The sequence below is a fragment of the Sinohyriopsis cumingii genome, chromosome 2 (genome assembly GCF_028554795.1).
Source record: "Sinohyriopsis cumingii isolate HCF-2022 chromosome 2, ASM2855479v2, whole genome shotgun sequence".
In the NCBI taxonomy this organism is placed as follows: Eukaryota; Metazoa; Mollusca; class Bivalvia; order Unionida; family Unionidae; genus Sinohyriopsis; species Sinohyriopsis cumingii.
The window spans coordinates 159938138-159962556 of record NC_142962.1 but is presented as its reverse complement, the minus strand read 5'-3'; the positions used below and the strand labels follow the sequence as shown (position 1 = coordinate 159962556).

The following is a 24419-nucleotide window of genomic DNA, read 5'->3' as shown; positions in this document are numbered from 1 at the left end:
AAGGGCATCATGCCGCAGACATGTAGCATGATGTCCCACCTATTCACATTATCCTGACACCAGGCCGACTAATCCTAACACTAATCTCTTAATGCTGAGCGCCTAGCGAGGATGCTGGTAGTACCTTTTTTTAAATATGTCTTTGGAATGGCTTGGCCGGGTTCTGACGCTCTATTCATTAGACTACCGGATCAGTCATTAAACATATAAATGTCCGTTTAAACATACATAAACTTCCACTTAAAACATACTGATATTCCCACTTTATAAAAAACATACAAACATATGCATTTAAACGTACATATACTCCAATTTAAACACACAGATACTCCCATTTAAATAGTCACTCCAATTTAAATACACAGATACTCCAATTTAAACACACTGTCACTCCCATTAAAAAGTATACTTTCATTTAAACACAAAAATTCTCCCATTTAAACATACAAATACTTCCATTAAAAATACCGATTCTTTCATTTAAACATACTGATGCTTCCTTTTAAACATACAAATACTTCCATTAAATATACCGATACTTTCAAACATACAGATACTCCCATTTAAACGTATATATACTCCCTTTTAAACATACAAATACTTCCATTAAAAATACAGATACTCCCATTTAAACATACAGATACTCCCATTTAAACATACAGATACTCCCGGGGCCCCGAGTGGCCGAGTGGTCTAAAGCGCTCACCGTTCCGGATCACTGCCATCTCACCTCTGTCTGCGTATGTTCGAGTCCAAGGCTCGGCTAGCGTGGGTACGTGGGAAAGCCTGCCAGTAGCTTCTCGTGGGTCGGTGGTTCTTTCCTGGTTTTTCCAGGGTTCTTCCTCCACCAGTTATACTGGCCGCCATATATGGCCTATCTTGTGCTGAAAAATGGCGTTAAACCCCACAACAACAACAACAACAGATACTCCCTTTTAAACATACAAATACTTCCATTAAATATACAGATACTCCCATTTAAACGTACAGATACTCCCATTTAAACGTATATATACTCCCTTTTAAACATACAAATACTTCCATTTAAACATATAGATACTCCAGTTTAAACGTACTGATACTCCCATTTCAACGAATATATATTCCCTTTAAAACGTACAAATACTTCCATTAAATATACCGATACTTTCATTTAAGCATACAGATACTCCCATTTAAACATGTAGATACTTCCATATAAAAATACCGATACTTTCATTTAAGCATACAGATACTCCCATTTTAACATACAAATACTTCCATTAAATATACCGATACTTTCATCTAAACATACAGATACTCCCATTTAAACACACTGTCACTCCAATTTAAACATACAGATACTCCCATTAAAAAGTAAGATACTCCAATTTAAATATACCTTTCTATTTCAAACTAGTTGTGATTTTATTCATTTTTAGAACTTTATTGGACATATGAGATGAGACATCAATTAGACAGACAACGAATACAATCATACGTCATTTAGACATGGAATACAATGTGACATCAATTAAGCATACATGGAATACAACTTTAATTTCACTTTGACATCAGAAAAGCTAAATAAGCAAAACTGTCTTATCTTCTTTCCCAAATAATCGTCATATTGTATTACATAATTACAAATCCATCTTTTCAATTTATTTAGAAATATTTACACCGGAACATCGGGTTATTAGTAACATTATCTTTAGAGTCTCATAACATGCTGGAAGTTCAACAAATGAGACTAAATGCAAACCCAGCGTCATACAATTCTTGTAGAAATACTGTTATTTTCAAAAATTAATTATATGGCACTTTTTGTCATTCAGTTTTAAATGCATCTGAAATCGATGCCAGTTAAAAGCACGTGTTGATGAAATTGTAACCATGTTGTATTCATATGATATTATTGATTACTGAGTTGTTGATGAAATTGTAACCATGTTGTATTCATATGATATTATTGATTACTGAGTTGTTGATGAAATTGTAACCGTGTTGTATTCATATGATATTATTGATTACTGAGTTGTTGATGAAATTGTAACCGTGTTGTATTCATATGCTATTATTGATTACTGAGTTGTTGATGAAATTGTAACCGTGTGGTATTCATATGATATTATTGATTACTGAGTTGTTGATGAAATTATAACCGTGTTGTATTCATATGATATTATTGATTACTGGGTTGTTGATGAAATTGTAACCATGTTGTATTAATATGATATTATTGATTACTGAGTTGTTGATGAAATTGTAACCATGTTGTATTCATATGATATTATTGATTACTGGGTTGTTGATGAAATTGTAACCATGTTGTATTCATATGCTATTATTGATTACTGGGTTGTTGATGAAATTGTAACCATGTTGTATTCATATCATATTATTGATTACTGGGTTGTTGATGAAAGAAAACCAAAGCCTTGTGCAAATTATCTGATCTAACACTTGGCCCTTGACTCTTTTCGCATCTCGACTTCCTCCACCAAGAAAAGATCGAGAGAGCACATGTAGAATAAATTGCCGTAGCTTCTGTAGAATAAATTGTCTTGGCTTCATAATGACTAATGTCAGGTATGATACGAATCTGTCAAGAGGTTAGGGAAATAAATGCAAGTGAAAACTTGAACCATAACCTTAACAAACTGATGACGACGAAGACGAGAACGGAAAAGCAAGTGTCATGTCTCTCTTCCCGCTAAAGTGGGCCCGAGAGTACAAACGCTCTTGATGGATTGATAATCAAAACATCCTTCATTAATTGTATATTGTAATCATGGAAACCGTAAAGACAGTCATCTACATCTTAGAATTGCTTTAATTGCAGGCCATATTAAGACTCATTAACATGTACCAAAGGTAAAAACTAGACAAGGTCTACCCAGGATTCTCCAGGTAAATGGAATGATTACAAGATACTCTATCGAATCACAAGAGCCCATTTACCTAAGAGAAGAGTACAAAACATGCCCTTATAAATACTACTCTCTATTAAACGTACGTATTTAAAAAATAAGATGTATTCCTGTTTGTATGACCTATGACTTTCTGATTATGGATAGACTACTTCCTTCACAATAATAAATACGGTAATCTTGTCGGTGTCAATTTTCACATTTGATACATGGGAATAAGAAGGGTACACCTATTTTGGGTACCAGACAAGTAATTTCCTTGGCGAAGACAGGTGCATAGATAGAAAATTTCCATACAGTCTAATTGAAGTTAATCTCCAAACATAATATCAGTTTCTGCGTATGTCAAGAAACACATTACCTGTTAAAATGCCTCTACCTATAAAGCCATTGCCCCAGCTCTAGAATTAAAGGAGATACTAAATAAAAACAACTCTGTATCTCTCTCATTCAGGCCAATTGAAGACAGGCTGTTGTGAAATGGTATACACAGCTAAAAGATGGATTCAGTGTATACTTTAACGCAGCTGTAGCGATATGTCCATAAATGTTGTCCTTAAATCTTTCCTGATCCTGATATCATTCATGTTATCATTTTCATTGATGCAACTTCCTTTGGACTGGTTTCGTTTAGGGCGTCACTTCCGCTAACTTGAACGGATCCATGTTTTCCATATCAATTATCTGTTACAGATATCCAAGTAACATTGCATTTTGCTCAAAAAAGGATGAAACTGACATTATAAGTAAAACTAATATTTTTATAAGTATTGTTGAATATTTTATTTCACAATAAATAAAATAGACCCAAAAATCTCAACTTGTCTGGTGTTATGTTCAGTAAGTTGTAACTGTCTCAGAACATAAAAAATTTCTTTAAAAAAAGCAAAACACACTTTCATTAAACCGAGCATGTATATGCCACTCATTACACCGGAGAGAACTTTGCCGAGATTATCAAGTCAAATGTATTAACAAACAAACAAACCAACAAATAATAGTTCGCCACTCCATCCTAACTCCAACATAACCAAGGCTTTTATCCCCTGAGCATGTGCTTAGCTGGAATACATGGACGTTTCCAGACATTACTCCAGTGTTTTAATATATTCAGATTCATGTAACTTTTATAAGTTGTAAACCTACTCCCTGCCATTAAAATACGAGTCCCTTTGTTGATGTCTAACACAACAGCTGCCTTTAATTTACCTTTCAGTCATTAGTTTTTTATGTGTACGACAGGAACTGTTGACTCCACATTGTGCGGAAAATTATATCAGCTGGCCGTCATGCGCGATAGGAATACATAAATAATAATTAAAAATATTTTGTCCCAAGAAGATTAGAACATTAAGCATGATACAGCTGAGAAAGATTTGAAACGTAAGGGATTAAAATTCACTTTAAGAAAAGTCATCTTAATATGTTCAGGGAAGCATGACTTGGTCCTGTATATTGGTAAATCAATCGGCAGAAAACGCAGTCTCAAACTCACAATCTGGATGTGTGTCATATTGTGATAAACTATTCATTGAAATTTAGCATACGAAGAGAGACAATGAAATTAGCTAAATCGTGCTTTAAAGATTCCATCTTCATTTCTATACAAGTTATAGAACGTACAAGTTTTTGAATCTTAGATTTATAACCGAGCTTTAAAATGTTTGGAGAATACATGACGCTAACAACAACTACTTACGTGGAGAGAAGTTAACATTCGATCGACTGGCTCATATCTTAGAGAAAGACATTAGCTCTTAGTCTTTTCGTGTCATAAAAACTACAAGAGTCGCTATAAGATCTTCAACTTTTTTTTTTTTTTTTTTTTTTTTTTTTACAGTTGTTACTAACCACAAAGCCCTTCTCTACACAGCAGTCCCTCATATAATGTGGTCAGCGTAATGGAATCCAGCAAAACTGGTCAAAGTTTGTGGTATCATCGGTACTATTTATATAATTTCATAAAACCTTAGCACTTGGCTAATAAGAACCCATTACATTGTTGCTGCATATCATTATATACCCCGCTGATGTGTTTTCATGCATTATTATGTCGCACCTTTGGAAGAAAAAAAAAACTCAATTAAAGGTAACTTTCCGTATGTCTCTTATGAGCAGTGCTAAAAGGAGGGCACAATGCACTGTTATCGATATGAAAAGGTGGTTAAAATAAAGAAATTACATTTTTTTAGATGAGTCACTCTACCCGAGTAGGTGGTTTGTGTTTTGCGGCACATAATCACGTGAAAGACGATTTTTTTAGCCGAAGCAATGAGTATAAGATGCCTTGCCCAGGGACACATTGCTTATATCTACATGAAGAAAGCGCATAGAATTATGCGCATTCTTTATCAAATTTACTGGTGGAGTGGGGTTATAAAGGTCAGAATACATCTTGACAAGACTGAACTTAAAACGTTAACTTTTTGAAGGGAAAAATAAATTGTGAAACGAAATGATAGTAGATACGAAGATTTCCTCGACCTTTTAAACTGCAAGAACTTATGTATACACATGTATATGTTTCTCGAGGAGTAATTATTCGGGTCACAAAGACGTAATCGTGTCTTCATTTGCACCCAGTTAAGAAATTTGCATTCTAGACATACGTCTTATGTAGGAAAAGTGTCACACATGTATAATTACTACAAAGAAAGGAGAAAAATTACGAATGTCAGACATATGATTGGATATATGCTGAGCTTTGTACATGATTTGCATCAGAAAACGGAGTATGCAGATGGCATTCCTCGATTTCCTCACGGCAAGAATGAATAAGAAAAACAAATAAAGGTGGCAGAAAACCTGTCAGAAGTTTTTTAGACATCAAATCAGTGTAAAATAAACATACGATCTTTTTATGAAACGTACTTTTTTCTCCTACAGGTATGCTGCAGAAAACGACATGCATTATAATTTAAGTGGCAACGATGGCAAATTTGAGTGGCAAATATTGGGTCAGCAGATATCTTTATTCAACATGACTGCTAAGGTGTGGTGGTTTATCGATGGTTACCGTGCCGGACTCGAGACTAAAAGGGTTCATGTTCGAATCCTACCATCACATAAGCCCGGGGCGGTTATTGTGTTGTTGTTATTTTTTGGAGGGGTATTTCGGATGCGGTGGGAAGTAAGGCAATTTACTCCAATTACAACGATACTAAATACTGCGCCTTAAAACACCATACCAAACATAAACTGTTTATGAATGGTAAAGAAAAACTTGTTATTCAAATAAAATATAAACACACAAGAGAAAAACAAAAAACAAAAAATATTTTTAGAAAAATAATTTAAAAAAGAACTGATGGCGAAAATTCCATAAAAGCATCCGACGTTTAAAAATACCTGGCTTAAATAAAAGTCTCAAAAAAGTATTGACTTAAAAGGATAACGGAGATGAATATTTTTGTGTGTGGGCTTTTGTGGATTGAACGCAACAGATTCATGTAAAGTTTTACCAAGACTAATACATTTGCCTTGCTGTGTACAGAAATTAAAGACGGATGATTTGTATTTATGTTTGCTTAACTGTCGTAGCTTGCTAAGGGGGTGGGTGGTCACTGTTTTGGAGGAAGGGGGAACTTCTTGAAACGAGCCAATTAATGAAAATTTGGCCGTAATAACAATGTAGATTTATAATTTGCAAAATATACGAAGCGAGTATATACCACGAGTACGACGCCAATGTTACAACAATCACGGAAAACCAAGTGCAGTGTGAAAACTAACTGCTTAGGTGTTTGGAGTTTCACGACACATCAGCACACGAAAGACTATTTTTGCAGTGGCCATGAGAATAAAATACCTTGCCTGAGACACATTGCGGTAGCCAACAGCAGTATAGCAGAATATGAAGCAGCAACCCACTGATATCGTGTCCATCACACTTAACACTCACTCACTCACTCTCTCTCTCTCTCTCTCTCTCTCTCTCATATCGATGTTTAACGTAACTTTAACAGTTTGCCAGTCATATCGCTACGATGTCTGCAGTGCAGCAGTTGATAGTGACGTCTAGTACTGGGGCATCATGCTGCCGACATGTAGCATCATGTCCCACCTGGTCACATTTTCCTGAAACTATACCGAAGCGAGGCAGCTACTAGTACCATTTTTATGTCTTCAGCCGGGGTTCGAACCGACGACCTCCCGCATCCGAGGTGGACGCTCTAACCACTTAGGCCACTGAAGCGATCCACTAAACACTGAATCATAAGAAGAATTCAAATGAATATGTTTTATTCTTTTCCAACTGACATTGCACAGCGCTTTCAATTTAATATATTCAACCGTCTTTCTTGTCATATCGGACTGTCATACAGCTGGAATAAGATCAGAGTCGGATGGACTGATATGGTATAGACCAACAAAATAAACACCGATATACCACTCAGCAAATGTCATGCAGGGTCTCTTTGTAAATCATTTAAAATTCATTGTGTAATTCAACCCCATGTACTAAAATATTAAGTTTCTATCCGTCTACATATTCAACACGGTTACAAGAGCACTTAGAAAACATTCGGCAATTCAACCGGCTCTACGATTATTATCAATAAGACTTTTAGACAAGACGAACATTAAAACACAGTATATATGGCCTGAGAGACGTTAGTGGCCGTAAGATAGAGTCTAATTTGAATTACTAAAACAGAATATTTCTCCATAATGTTGAAATTTTGCCCGAATTAAGAATCAGATTTTAGATCTGCATTCACATTTTTTAGGAACCAATGTACAGCTGTAGGTAAGTCTTGGTATAAATTTCTGAAGAGATACGTTTACACCATAAATATTATTTCAGATTAGACTTTAAAATTATTACTTAATATTTTAAATGGACTTATCTACCCTCATCAATTTACAGCAAATTGTAACTTTTATATGAAACTGATAACCACATCTTATGGAAATCGGAATGTGCGACAAAAAGCCCTAAATAGAGTGATTCTTTGAGACAAAAAAAATAACACAACTTCAGCTTAACGCCCTTGTCTAGGGTCCAATGATTATTTTTGTTAATCCACGCTACCCATACTGACATTAGTGATCCAAAAAGTTGATGGAATGGTCAATAATTCGGCACCTTAAGAAAGCTCAACATATCGTTGTTTGTTGTTGTTGTTGTTGTTGTTGTAGGGTTTAACGCCATTTTTCAGCACACGATAGGCTATACATGGCGGCCAGAATTAATGGCGGAGGAAGAACCCGTAAAACCCCGGAAAGAACGTTGTTTGTACATGTGTGTGTGTGTGTGTGTGTGTGTGTGTGTGTGTGTGTGTGTGTGTGTTTCATAGGATTTTAACATAGCTGTTACATAGGATTTTAAATCAGCTGTAACAATTTGTCAGTCATACCGCTACGATGTCAGTATTGTGGCAGTTTATAGCGATGTCTATCACTGAGGCATCACGCCGCAGACAGGTAGCATTATATTCCACGGTGACTCCCACCCAGTCACATTATCCTGACACCCGGCCGACCACAGTCACATTATCCTGACACCCGGCCGACCAGTCATAAGACTAACCTGAGCGCAAAGCTTCTAGTACCATTTTTATAAGTCTTTGGTTTGATTCGGCCGGGGTGCGAACCGACGACCTCCCGTATCAGAGGCGGACGCTCTAACCACTTAGGACACTGGAGCGGTCTACTACATGGTTAATCAACTGATTCGTTTCACAAATAACCAAATAAGGAACCGAACATATTAAGTTTCCGGGTGGGGTGGATCTTTTTATATAAATAAATTTCCGTCATGCAAACAGCTTCATGAAATAATAATGCTCTAATTTGCCCCCCCCCAAATAGATAGAACTAATTCTACCCCCGTAAAGTTATGTTGAGATGAAAATTATTTTTGTCCTGTTTGGAAGGAAAATCACAGTACCTTCCACCCCCACCCCCCCCAAAAAAAAAAGAAGCACGAAAAATTAAAATGTAAGAAAAAAGAGTTAAATGGTTTATCGTAAAATTGTATACATTGTCATTGAGATTCTTATCGGCAGCGAAGAGATTTATTCTCTGTCCATTTGTTCGGCATTATTCTAGCACGAGCTGCACGAGTTCCACGTTCAGTTTGGATGACATCACAAAATGGGTTATGAATGAAATGAATCCTAATCAGTTCTACCTTATCGCATGTCGTTTAACAATTGGGTTATTTCTCTCCTCTAAGACATAACTGCCTTGATCTATTTGTTTCGCCTCGAAATGAAGTGTCAGAAGCAACCGAATAAATATGTACCATTTCTTTTTGCTGCAGGTTTTAAGGAGTCTTTAAAGACATCAGATATAATATGCTGAGGAAATGGAAGATAAGTATCCTTCCCATCAAGACATAGAGGTAGCCGACCCATGTTGGCCTTGTCGGGTATGAAATCCGTGACCGTTGGATTACAAGTACGACACTCTAACCATAGAGGTACGGCGGGTCCGAAATTTGTTCCAGTTAATGTACATTATGCTGTCAAACTTGGTACTGAACATGGAGTATAAGTGATTTGCTATTTTAAAAAGTATACATATATAGTCATTCAGCTTTTGAATATGGCGAGCTGTACTTTGATCTACTATTTGCCTTGCTTGAGAAGCCACCGAGAGATGTGGTCGTTTCACCAACGTCATCATTGCCGTCAGCACCGTAACACAAGTTTGACATTATATCCCTTTTAGTAAAATTGTTTTATTTTTTCGGTTTTTTTTTTATTTCGTTCGTTTCTTAAACCACCGTTCGACGCTTTAGCTTGTGTCGTGACAAGATGGAGAATGAACTGTCTGGGATCCAAGACAAACACACGCGTTTACAAGACTGGTTTGGTCTGGAGGCTTACGATACTGAAACACACGCCGTTTACTTAGTGCCCATGCGATGGGAGTAATGTACCTTGCCCAGGGATAAACAATGGTAGCATAACCGGTCTGTTCCGATTGAAGGACTCGAATGAACAGCCTATTTTAAGAACATTTTTCCTCTCTCATTTTGGTAGTGATAGAAGAGTTATATTTATGCATTTTTTGGTATGGATTTAAAAGTAATTGTTTATTCTTGAGAATATGAGCTCAGCGTGTGGTGTTCCGTGTGTATTTCGGCGACAGTGCACAGTGAGTAATAAAGCCTTGGTGATGATCCGGAAGTGAAATCTGTGTTCTGTTTACATGCTGCTCTGTTGACAGTCCAGCCTCTCCAAAAATGCACGTCAACCTTTGACAAGAACTTCACCGTGAAGTCATCTTTGAAGGTATTTTAGATTAACATATGATTTGTATTGATTGTCACACAGTGGAAAGGTCAGTATTGAGAAACAAATGTAGAGAACATATAGTAAAATTAAGTGTGTTCTATGTCCTTCTGGTCACGAGCCTGGCAGGCTACTCACTGACCAAACGATGTCCATTTCATATGAGCACCGAGGACTGGGGTATCGTGTGCTATGTCATCTATTGAGACTTGCATCGGCAGCTGGCAAAGGTTATCGATGATGCAGTTGTATAGTACATAAATGCAGACAAAAACGGTACAAAATCACTGCCACTTTTGGAATGCAACGTTCGGTGTACATTTCCAGTGAGAATTGCTAATGCCCATAGAAACAAAATATCGAATTTCAGCCTGACGCAGATACCTCGACAAACAATACAATTGTCTGCAGCTTCCGGGGAGCGTAGATGGTATCACGCGACATTCTCCATGCAGAGAAAGCCATGTAATACTTATCGTAAAAGCTGACTCTGTGGTGAGATATTCATTACCGGTCTTGCGGAGTGTTTGCTTTCTGTACATAAAAGGTCAATGTCTGTCCAGAAATATATATGTAACTTATCCTTTTAGGAAGTAGAATAACTACTTTGTGTTTTGTTTGTAAAAGAAATAAATAAATGGACATTAACCCATAACTGAAAATTTAAACATGGCGATTATTGCTTAATGTGACATTAGCGAGTTGTAGAATTTATGCATATTTTCATCCAACTCCAAATACAATATAAATATAAAGTACACGTGAAAATCTATAGATCACTGTCAAACCAGGTCCAGTTTTAAAACATGTTCCCGTATGTATGCGTGTTTAATCAGTTTTATTTTGAGCGATCCGAGAATTATGATGCACAGACGAGAACACACCTGAAGATAAGACAAAACTTGAAGTAATCCAGATATGTTTTTGATTTATTCGCATTTGCATTACCACTCAGCTTTTGATAAAACCACGAAGAGTCCTCATTTTTCGCCATGTACTACTCTGTTTGTACCTAAATGTCCTCCACATCTCTTCGTAATAAATCCAGACAGCTGAAACTAGACATATGATGCCAAATGTCAGGAGTATGATGAAGGTGAGCGCGACTTGGTTTACCATGCTGCTAAATTTGACATTTAAGACAAGGTATTGCACCTGTCAACATTATTGCCACAATATCTTTTTCTTTAATTTTGTCGGTGTTTGAAGGTTAAATCACGAACAAAAACATCACCGTGAAATAAAGTCAATGATAATACATCGTTCCAGTGACAAACTCGAGTATTCAAATGTTTCATGAATTTGTAACGTCGACCGCAGTGCTTGCCGACTTTGCGAACTGTCATGACACTATCAAATATATATGCACTATCAACAAGGCAATGAATTTATCACATTCAGTAGACTTAAATTAAATCCCCGTCTTCCTTTCTTTCTTGTAAAGATGCAATTAAATTATGAACAATGTACTTAATATTTAGGAACCAATGCATGCCGACATTAATCTGTCTCAATCCGATTTAACGTTGGCACTCTCAGTGCTGATATGTTATGACAAAAATAACGATCGACGAACAGACAGAAGCCAACAGCACCAAACCTCTTTTTGAGAACCAAACAGCTAATCTGAAATAGGTGGATCGGAAGGATTAGTAGATGGATTATCTATCGCTCATTTATTCTTATGCTTTTTAATCTGTGTATGGGTTCCGACAGGCATGGTACGCTACTGGTTTTCATGCCTTGTTATGGTAAAAATTATTTTGGCTAGAATGACAAGAACGTCAATACAATTTCAATTCAAACGGTATATTATTTCGAATTAATCTGAAATGCATTGATATACATGTTAATTAAATTATTGTTTTAGTCATTACTCGCAAGCACGTGGATTTTCTTTATTATAAAGTAGCTTGAGATTGGAGAGTATGGGACAGTAGAAGCCTTTTTAACAGACACGGATAACTTCCTCCCGGGCGCAGGCCTGATAAGTGATTTTTTTAAGTACACCCTATTATGCAAATGAACGGATAAAACCAGGTCAAGGGCCGGATCAGGCCCGCGGGCCGTATTGTGCCCACCCTTGCTTTTTATAACAGGACAGAGTAGTGCATTCTACTCGGTTCAAGGCATATCAATCCCATTCTCGTCAAAGACTGAGTATAAGAACATGCTATGTTACTACATCTTTCTGTATTAATATTTTACAAGGATACACTGTGGAAAATGTAAGTCGAATGTGGCTTATATTGTCAATGTCTCCCATGAGAAAGCCCCTTCTGCATATCAGCCATGATCTGGTGGTAGATACATTATCCATAACGTATTAATTTGAAATTGTGTTCTGTTAACATTCTTTGCAAATGTTGATATTGGTCCTTTGTCACATAAATAATGAAAAATCATTGTACGAAAGCAAACCGGTATAAAGGACGAAAATAAGGAACGGCATGAAGGTTAAAAAAAAGGTTACAAAATGTATCCTGTAGTCTGAATCTTCCTTCTTACAGACAGGATATATTAGTCCATTTACGTCATGTATAAACCCCAATGACCGTGCCACGGAACTGGACGAGATACAACCGTTGAGAAAGCTAGGGTTTAACCTTCTTAGGCATCAAAGAGGAAATGATAAAATATTCCATACTACATCTTCATTGCCTTTTGCTTTACTTACAGTAGTTGAAAACATGGTAAACCTTTCAATTACTGAAAATACTTTGTTGCCATATCTACGTCGTCGTCTCCACTTTAAGCAACTGAACGAGTTTGAAATGATTGATAAACCCGAATTGCTGTATCATTGTAACCGGTGCCCGAAGGTTTCCATCAAGCTAGTTTAAAACAAAAGGATTGACTTTAGAGGTGAACTAGGTGTGTTTGATGTATTCCACACAAAAATGTGACATTCTTGTTGAGAAAAAGAGAGTGAGGCAATTGATAACATCAATTAAGATTCGTCAGTAAATATGACATATATATATATATATATATATATATATATATATATATATATATATATATATATATATATATATATATATATATATATATAAATCTGATACACCTTCCCTTCGCATAACGTATGTATTCACTTACAGTGTCACCCCAGAACCAAACAAAGACCCTGGTCTGACATAACAGAACGCTCATACAGACCAGGGTAAATGTTGTTTATTCTACTGATTGCTCCTAACAAACTGCACAGATCCAGATATGCTAGCGCATTCCGTGGCGGAACATCTGGGTCTGCGTAGTTTGCTGTTGGACTTGATGTATAAGCCATTACAGACAGTACGTTTCACATCAATCATATCAAACGGCAAAACCGAATAAAGTAAGAAAAATAATTGTATTTTGTATTTCGAACGAATATAATTGACATTCTTAGGTAATGAAAGGTAGGTTTTGCAATATATTGATGCTGTTAATTTGAAAAATTAACATATTGAATGAAAGTAACATTTATGGAAACTACTTTATCTTAAGAAAAGCGAACTGCGAAAAAGTGAATAACCGTGAATTTTGGTGTAGAATATAGAAATATAGAAATAACTGTCTGGACAACATTTTATACTTTGAGAGTAAAATAGAAGGTACACCATCGCTATATAGACTCAAATGTCAGAAGGTTTAGCAATTTGTGACACACCCATATAAAACTGTGTGTGATTGCGTCTGTACGTTTTTTGCATAATTTGTCTGCATGATTTGAATAAAAATAAGGTTCAAAATATTTTTCTGACCTGGAATACCTGATCTTGCTTAAGAATGAAAAAAAAAAAAATAAAATAAAATAAAAAGACACCATGAAGAAAATAAAGAACATAACACACTTTTTAAATATAATGTAAAATGATTCATAATTCGTTTCAGATTTTAGAAAGCAGGCAAACAAAAATTTGTCCTTTGTATGAAAGCAAAGACTTTAACAAATTCAGAAACTTTGAATTTATTACAAATTATTTTCGTTTGAAATCGTACAAAAATGAATATGCTTCACTATGCCCATTAGTAACTGTTCTTGACTTGCTCAACTTACACTGCCAATCTTAGACTTAACGTCATAAATAAAAACGTCACTGGTCTATCATAATTGGGCATCCCCAGGCACATTTATTCTTCAGCCAAAGTTGTGAAGATGAAATTAAAAGACGTCTCTTTTTTTAAAGACAAATTACACCATTTACCCAGGCGTTAATCTCTCTCTCTCTCTCTCTCTCTCTCTCTCTCATGAAAGCTGGGCGATAGCATACAAACTATTTACAGTTATATAATACGTTCACCAGACAGTTCCTTCTATTTCAATAATGTTCGTTTCATAGTAGATGCTGATAAAAACAAAATATTTTTTACTAAGATATTATCCTTTTTCAAGTTTAATTTCGCCCCGTCCTCCCCAAGCCAATGCCTCAGCAATTATTTTAGGACATACATTTTAATTTATTTTCAATTATACTATGACAGGGTTACCATGAATAATTCAACTCTCTAACTCATGATTTTCAAGATACTCTGCCTATATTCTGGAATACAATTTATATTTTTTAAGGCGTCTTGTTCTTATCACATTTAAACTTTATATAACACATTTCATCAATCTCACTTTCTTTCTATTATTTATACTTGTGACACCTCTGTATCGATAATAGTTACATTATTTCTGTACCACTGATAGTCATGACATTTCTGTACCACTGATAGTCATGAATTTCTGTACCACTGATAGTCATGACATTTCTGTACTACTGATAGACATGACATTTCTGTACCACTGATAGTCATGACATTTCTGGACCACTGATAGTCGTGACATTTCTGTACCACTGATAGTCACATTTCTGTACCACTGATAGTCATGACATTTCTGTACCACTGATAGTCATGACATTTCTGTACACTGATAGTCATGACATTTCTGTACCACTGATAGTCGTGACATTTCTGAACCACTGATAGTCATGACATTTCTGTATCACTAATAGTTATGACATTTCTGGACCACTGATAGCCATGACATTTCTGTACCACTGATAGTCATGACATTTCTGTACCACTGATAGTCACGACATTTCTGTATCACTAATAGTTATGACATTTCTGTACCACTGATAGTCATGACATTTCTGTATCACTGATTGTTATGACATTTTTGTACCACTGATGGTCATGACATTTCTGTACCACTGATAGTCATGACATATTTCTGTGTCACTGATATTATGGAATATTTCTATATCACTGATAGTAATGATATTTCTGTATCATTACAAATTGAGACATATTTCTATCATCGATAGTTATGACATTTCTCTGTCATTGAAGGTTATGACATATTTCTATCAATGATGTTATGACATTTCTGTCACTGATGTTATGACACATTTCTGTATCACCAATAGTTATGACATTACTAAAACTGATGCTATGGCATATTTCCGTGTCACTGATGTTATGACATGTTTCTATCACTGATAGTTATTACATTTCTATCATTGATTTTGACAATTTTCTGACTGTACTCAGAGTATTCCATAGGGATGCAAGAGTGGGGAGTAAAAAAATCACTTTTGGTGTCAGAACTGGGGGTCAGACTGAGTAAGAAACGAATTTTGGTATCAAAAGGATGGTGGTGGAGGGGGCGGCAAACAAAACCTTTGGGTGTCCTTGAAGCATAAATGAGGGTAAAGGGAAACACTGATGCTGCATTCTTACTGAAGTCAGGTGGAGAGAAGTTGTTCGAAAATGCGTTGATGGATGCAAAATACCACTATAACCAATATATTGTGCATGTGTTTATTTCATCCCTCTCTAAAGATTTATTTTTCCAACAGGAATTTTATCATATCTTCAATTTATTAACTTACTTTTTTATTAGCTTCAAGATACACAATTTCTTCCAACATATAAAAATAACAAGCACCTTCCAATCTTGAAATATTAAATGAGGAACGATATATGGCCTGTTTCCTATGAGCCTTTGTTAAAACATTACCATTAAAATTTTAGTTCTAATTAGTTTACTTCAGCTTTAATGTTCAGATATTTAACAACCCGTCTCAAAAGTATAGTTTACACAAACATATACACGCATAACTACCATCAACGGGCTAACAATTTACAGTTAATACTATATAAAGGAATGTCACCCCTTTTTATACATCACATTTCTTTGCGGGACTAGAGCTTGTCTGGATTGTGTCAACAGATATTAGTCTCTTTTCCTCAGGCCAACTCCCAAGACAAAAACGGGTGGACAATTGAGCATTGCATAATTCGGCTCTTGGGCATTGTACTTGCAGCATTACGATTCTTTTCAGTCGGGGCAATTTGATTCGCGATAATAGGAGGAGACGATTGTTATGTATTGAAACTACCAGACAAGTTAGCAATTTACAGGTAAACCTCGATTATTGCGGTACATCCTGTTGAGAGGGGGCTACATGACAGTCTAAAGGGTTAAAAGGTATAACATCACAAACTAGAAAAGGATTGGGACGATTTTAAGGTTTTCATGTGCAACTTCGATTTTCCAGTTTCAACTCATTTCCAAAAATTAAAGAAAATACTTAATCATTATTTACACAGTTAGTAGCACAGACAACTCAGCGTAAAAAAAGGTGCTGAAGCCGTTCCAACACGTCTGATGTCAGGATGATAGCATTTATTCATAAATGTAGCTGTACAGGTTAAAGTTACACAACTGTGAACAAGGTTACTATACTTAATAGTATTGTTGAACTCGAGTTCTTGCATATAAATACTACAATTCCAATTTGCCCGTTTTTTTTACAACGCATTATTCAACTGTTTCTTAAATACACAGCTGTATATACTTCTATAAACAACGTTAAGTTGAGAAAATTAATATAAACTACATACACAACCGCTCAAAAATTAGATAAATACACCAAAAATAAACTAAACAGCACTTACGCCGTCACGTTTTTGTGTGTGCATACACTATTTTGTTGAACAGTATAGGTCAATTTCATTTAACTAAAAATAAAGCAGTAGTTTAAAGATACCACCTGACGGGTTCCTAACCTTCCTGTTGATGGAAACAAATGATGGGGCTAGTTTTATATACCATGCTGCTGTTATGTGGGTCTACTGACAGGTGCGCGTAATATACATTAGGAGCCATCTTCGTAACCATGCACTCGCCGGACCAAAGTGGATTATTTATTAAGAAAATCCGTTTATTTCCATGGCACTGCTTCAGTGAAGCTCATGGAACTGTAGTTAGAAAATCTTATTTAAAATAAAGTGAAGCACTTGTCAAAAGATGCACATGATGTCTTTCTTACCTTTACTAGCGCCTGTCTTCGATGTAGGAGAGTTTGGCCCTGTGATTTCGGCAGCTGCCTGTACCAGAATCTGATGCCCTGTTATGTGGGCCTGATGGAGTTGCATTTCTGGGATGGACTGTAGGATATTCGTTATCTGAGACTCCTCGCTGGTCGTCGCCACCATCTCAATAGCATTGGTAGTTATGGCGGTGGATGGAGTGGATAAAGACACTGATGTGTTGTTGTTGTTGGTGTCATTGGTGGCTAGGCTTGTCACTCCTGAAGCCGGCACCAACACACCCACAATCGTTCCCCCCTCCAGGTTGACGGGTTTTAAAATTATTCCTAAATTGCCTTGATCCACGACGACTCTCCTATAAAGACGAGGCTGATCGAAAAGTACTCCTATTCACCTCACGTCAGGATTGTTTACTTCTGAAAATAGGCAGGAGGCGAGGATATCACACACACAAAAACTACAAATACCTTTTTATAGAATTAGTAGTAAACGCTAGTAAAGTATATTGTTCAACAATTGACTACCCACTGATTGACAAAAGATTAAAGGAAAACCCGAGCCCACGGGACCGTGAACAAGTTAGGTTTGAAGAGCTAACGAAGCGAAGAAGTGTATGTACAGTTCTAACTACATACCGCAGGGCCCACTGGCCCGTACACTCTCCAGATCACTGCTCGTCGCGCAGGTATTTTCACTGTCACTCCGTGACGTGCGTCACTGATCCTGAACCCGCTTTCTGTTTCCTACTGAAGCAATACGAAACACTCCAAGGATCTCGGATACACGTTGGATACACCTATCCTGATTGGAATCGAGTTACCAGACTCTGTTTTTATAAACTGTTCCGTACGTTTACACCTGGCTCAGGTATGAGGAAACCCGTTTAGTTGAGTCTATTTTTTGTAGTCATGCATATTTACAGTGTGTCCTATGCGCTGATTGGCCAAGCATGTCATTCCCGCCATGCTAGAGCTCGTCAATAAGGAATAGCCCTCCAGGGCGAATGACAGAGCACAGCTGATCGAAAAGATTGTAATATTTGCTATTTAAAATGTCTCTCGACGCCAGATTTCATTTGGATGCTCTAATGCAGGTGGAAATACACTAGAATAGAATATCTAAAAGCCTATTTAAACCGTGGGAAAAGTTTAACCGATAGGTAAACACCATGCAACTTAAAAATACATACGTGGTAATGGCCGGGCGGTTCTCCGCATTTTTGCAGTCAAATTAACAAAGAGCAAAGAACAAAAATTTGAAACGAACGATACACTTAATAATTTAAAATGCACTTTTGACGAGGAATCGAGAATATATTGCAAGACTTGTCTCCCATGTAGACATTCATTATCCTACATAAAATTACTGGTCTGGTAGATATACAATTTTTTAAAAGTTAAACACGACCTCATATTTAATTTTAATTTGTATTTGTTTCTCAACATTTTATTTGCAAATAAGTTATGTGTTAAAATTACACTTTTACTTTATATTTCTTATTAGATGGCTCCTGATTTGCGCCTATGATACCCTCGAATCTATCAATACGCATACGTTGTTGGGTAGCAAGGCAAAACAATCGCTATTTCGGTGGTGAAATGAACTGCTATGAAACTAAGGCAATTCAGAGACCCTCGTTTGACCCTTTGACTTGGGGTCAAGGTCATAGTCATAGTAAAACTGGGCTGAAGTTTTGATTATAATTGTTTCATTTGCTTATATTTACTGAACTCTTTGATGGATTTTCTTTCCAATTTGGATGAATCATTATGAAACTAATCGACTTCCTCCAGGGTGTGAACATAATAAGTGCTTTTAAAGCCACACCCGTATTTCGCCTACTCTGAAACATGTAGGTTCAACATTCTGACATTAGATTCAAAGTCAATCATTTTACATTTAGGGACTGGCCTTGTTGTTTTTGTTGATGATCTTCTTTTTCTCATCAATATCGTCATCATCATCATCATCATCATCATCATCATCATCAATCAAGAAAGTGATGATGATGGCGATTGCTGTCGCTGTTTGTGTCTTTATACCAATATGAAAACGCATCAACAGTTCTGTTAAAAAGACGACGACTATGAACACTTGTCGCAAATGCGAGGAAAAAGACAATGATGCGAACTGTTTGAATAGATACTTGTAATTTTGTTGTGTTGGGAAGTTTATCTCAATGAAATAAACTTAACATCTTCATGTAGGAAGTTAATATATGAGCAAAAGGATAACTGCAAGATGTATTAGATTGTCCAGATTCTTTTTATAATGTGCGTTATTTTGTGTGCCCATGGTTCAACACTATGCCTTATTTTAAAAATACACATTTAATATATATATATATATATATATATATATATATATATATATATATATATATATATATATATATATATATATATATATATATATATATATCGGCTGAGGGAGAGATGGGGAGAGAGATTTGTGTCAGCTTATAGTATTCTTAACATAATAATACATGTCAAACATAACCCAGATTCTCATATTTACATCTATTCCCTTTATCCGTCTTGTATTTGTAAAAGGGAGCTATACAAATTTAACTTGAAGGTCATTAAATTCACACAGGACCGAAGGCATTGGATCAATCTATGCATTTATGACCGTCTAGGTCTTTGAAGACCCTACAGCTAAATCCAACAGCTAACAAAGATTGTAATCAACAAGAGCGAGTGTTTATATACAATAAAGTGTATTATGGAAGATATAATGAACACACATAGCCCAATCCAGGCCACGCACATTATTATCATGGGGGGTGAGGTAGGGTGGGGTGCGTTGTGCAGCAAAGTCACGGGAGAAGAAATCATTCAATATATTGTTTTTTTGTGCTTTGATTTAAAGACTATTATTTTTATTTGTTGTTTTATTATTTAACTGTTTCTTTTTAAGGCAATGAGTATACCATAGCTCCGTTCTATCCCCAGCTGTTTTGTTTGGTTTGTCTTCTTTAGCAGCGATACCATTTTAACTTCAATCATTGCATCGTTTATGATAAATAGACTACATTAATTTTATACGATGTGTGATGTAATTTTTGTTACATATCTTGCTATAGCAACAAAATTAGTATTTGCTTATATATCTGTTGTCTTATTATTGTGTCAACCTCTGTATCTTTTATCTTAATTTGATATGACAACGCATTTAAGATTGATATGACAATGCATTTCAGTTTGATATGACAACGCATTTCAGATTGATATGAAATGCATTTCAGTTTGATATGACAACGCATTTCAGATTGATATGACAATGCATTTCAGTTTGATATGACAACGCATTTCAGATTGATACGACAATGCATTTCAGTTTGATATGACAATGCATTTCATATTGATACAACAACTCATTTCAGATTGATATGACAATGCATTTCATATTGATACAACAACGCATTTCAGATTGATATGACAATGCATTTCAGATTGATATGACAACGCATTTCAGATTGATATGACAATGCATTTCAGTTTGATATGACAACGCATTTCAGATTGATATGACAATGCATTTCATATTGATACAACAACGCATTTCAGATTGATATGAAATGCATTTCAGTTTGATATGACAATGCATTTCAGATTGATATGACAATGCATTTCAGCTTGATATGACAACGCATTTCAGATTGATATGACAATGCATTTCATATTGATACAACAACGCATTTCAGATTGATATGACAATGCATTTCAGTTAGATGTGACAATGCACTTCAGTTTGATATGACAATGCATTTCATATTGATATGACAATGCATTTCAGTTTGATATGACAACGCATTTCAGATTGATATGACAATGCATTTCATATTGATACAACAACGCATTTCAGATTGATATGACAATGCATTTCAGATTGATATGACAACGCATTTCAGATTGATATGACAATGCATTTCAGTTTGATATGACAACGCATTTCAGATTGATATGACAATGCATTTCATATTGATACAACAACGCATTTCAGATTGATATGAAATGCATTTCAGTTTGATATGACAATGCATTTCAGATTGATATGACAATGCATTTCAGTTTGATGTGACAATGCACTTCAGTTTGATATGACAATGCATTTCAGATTGATATGACAATGCATTTCAGTTTGATATGACAATGTATTTTAGTTTGATATGACAATGCATTTCAGATTGATTTGACAATGCATTTCAGTTTGCTATGACAATGTATTTTAGTTTGATATGACAATGCATTTCAGTTTGATATGACAATGTATTTTAGTTTGATATGACAATGCATTTCAGATTGATACGACAATGTATTTTAGCTTGATATGACAATGCATTTCAGATTGATACGACAATGCAGTTCAGTTTGTTATGACAGTGCATTTCAGATTGATATGACAATGCATTTCAGTTTGATATGACAATGCATTTAAGTTTGAGATGACAATGATTTTCAGACTGATATGACGATGCATTTCAGATTGATATGACAATGCATTTCTGTTTGATATGACAATGCATTTCAGTTTGATATGACAATGATTTTCAGACTGATATGACGATGCATTTCAGTTTGATATGACAATGCATTTAAGTTTGAGATGACAATGATTTTCAGACTGATATGACGATGCATTTCAGATTGATATGACAATGCATTTCTGTTTGATATGACAATGCATTTCAGTTTGATATGACAATGCATTTCTGTTTGATATGACAATGCATTTCAGTTTGATATGACAATGCATTTCAGTTTGATATGACAATGCACTTCAGTTTGATACGACAATGCATTTCAGTTTGATATGACAATGCACTTCAGTTTGATATGACAATGCATTTCAGTTTGATATGACAATGCATTTCAGTTTGATATGACAATGCATATTTCAGTTTTAGTTTGTTCTATGGTGCCTTATAATCTGCAATAAAAAAGTCATATTATCTCTTCCGTCTTTCTTTTATTATTTCTTATCTTGAACCGATCCCATGCGAGATCGGATATGTGGAATAGGCCTTACTGCATTCAGTAACAGCCACAACCTTTTCCCCTGGGGTGCTGAGAAAGTCTTGAACTTTACAAAGTATTGCTGTTTATTTAAATGATTTGACACTGTATTGTGGAGAGGTTATCTCTATTTTGCATACCTATTTGGGGACACCTCAACGTTTACACTATATTGTGAGGAGTCCACCTTCTTTTGCCTTTACCTTTTTTGCATACCTATTTGGGGATACCTAAACTTTGATCAATTTTGAGGAGTCTGCCTTCTTTGCCTTTAACTTAATTTGCATTTCTTTTTGGGGATACCTAAACTTTAATGTATTGTGAGGAGTCTACATTGTTTTGCCTTTATCTCTGTTTTGCATACCTATTTGGGGATACTTAAACATTTATACTATATTGTGAGAAGTCTACCTTCTTTTGCCTTTAACTTCATACCTGTTAGTGGATACCTGAAATTTAATGTATTGTGAGGAGTCTACTTTCTTTTGCCTTTAACTTTATTTTACATACCTATTCGGCGGATGCTTAATCTTACATGGCATAATATAGTCTGGATTGTAACGATGTGCCATTCAACCCTATGCATACCGGTGCATATTTTTGAACTGGAAGGTGAAAATGTGCTAAACATCGCACTATACTGTTCCAGCTTATAATCATGTACAAGAGGGATGCAATGTTTGACGTCCCATCCCCTGGGTCAAAATGATAACCGTGTACAAGAAGAGTACAACTTTTTACGTTCCATCCACTGGGTCCAAATGATAACCATGTACAAGAGGGGTGTACATTTTGACGTCCCATCCCATGGGTCCAAATGATAACCATGTACAAGAGGGGTGTGACCTTTTACGTTCTGTCCCCTGAGTCCAAAGATAACCATGTAAAAGAAGGGTATAGCCTTTTACGTCCCATCCCTGGGTCCAAGTGATAACTGTTTGCAAGAGGGGTATAGTATTTTACGTCCTGTCTCCTGGGTCAAAACGTGAAGTATACTAAAATCTCAGTTCCCATAAAATTTTAAATTTGTTTAATGGGAAAATATTGTATTATGCTGACTGATTTTGATTTAAACGAGTGGGTCATGGTCTACATTGGGATCAGAGGGTCCAAACTGACATTTTTCAAGTGGCCATTGTGTGAAACGTATACGGATTTGCATCGAATACCCCCCCACCTTACGTACTAATCGTGTATCGAAATTTTTGTTGTTGAGAACAATGTGAGACATAGCGATGTTGATATCGTCAACTTGGTGTTAAATGTTAGTCAACGCTATTTTTCTTCTTCATTTGACAAGCCCATTACTCTGACAAGTCAATGCTAGTTTTTTTCTTTCTTTTGACAAGCCCATTACTCTGACAAGTCAATGCTATTTTTTTCTTCTTCTTTTGACAAGCCTACTACTCTGACAAGTCAATGCTATACTTTTTATTTTAACAAGCCCATTACTCTGACAAGTTAATGTTATTTTTTTCTTCTTTTGACAAGCCCATTACTCTGATAAGTCAATGCTGTTTTTGTTTTGTTTTGACAAGCCCATTACTCCGACAAGTTAATGCCATTTTCTTCTTTTGAGAAACCCATTACTCTAACAAGTGAATGCTATTTTTTGGTGTCTTTTTTTGACAAGCCCATTACTCTGACAAGTGAATGCCATCTTTGTTTCTTTTGACAAGCCGATTATTCTGACAAGTCAATGCTATTTGTTTCTTCTTTTGACAAGCCGATTACTCTGACAAGTCAATGCTAGTTTTTTTTTCTTTTGACAAGCCGATTACTCTGACAAGTCAATGCTAGTTTTTTTCTTCTTTTGACAAGCCCATTACTCTGACAAGTCAATGCTATTTTTTTCTTCTTTTGACAAACCCATTACTCTGACAAGAGGTAGTATTTGGCGGATCCCATGCATTTACTCATTATTTGACATAGAA

At 35.7% G+C, this 24419-nt stretch overlaps 1 protein-coding gene across 2 annotated transcripts in view; it reads right to left on the bottom strand.

The window, feature by feature from the left end:
- LOC149806207 (uncharacterized) overlaps positions 1–24419 on the bottom strand; it is a 145140-nt gene that overhangs the window by 116394 nt on the left and 4327 nt on the right. Inside the window, exons 1-2 of one of the 2 annotated variants that reach the window (XM_089951141.1) lie at positions 18103–19880; positions 17467–17883 (exon numbers count right to left, since the gene is read on the bottom strand). In XM_089951141.1, the coding sequence (XP_089807267.1) occupies positions 17467–17632 (166 nt within the window). In that variant the 5' untranslated portion in view covers positions 17633–17883; positions 18103–19880. Of the gene's footprint in view, positions 1–17466; positions 17884–18102; positions 19881–24419 lie in introns of those variants that run through there. The other variant, XM_089951142.1, reaches the window with a different exon arrangement.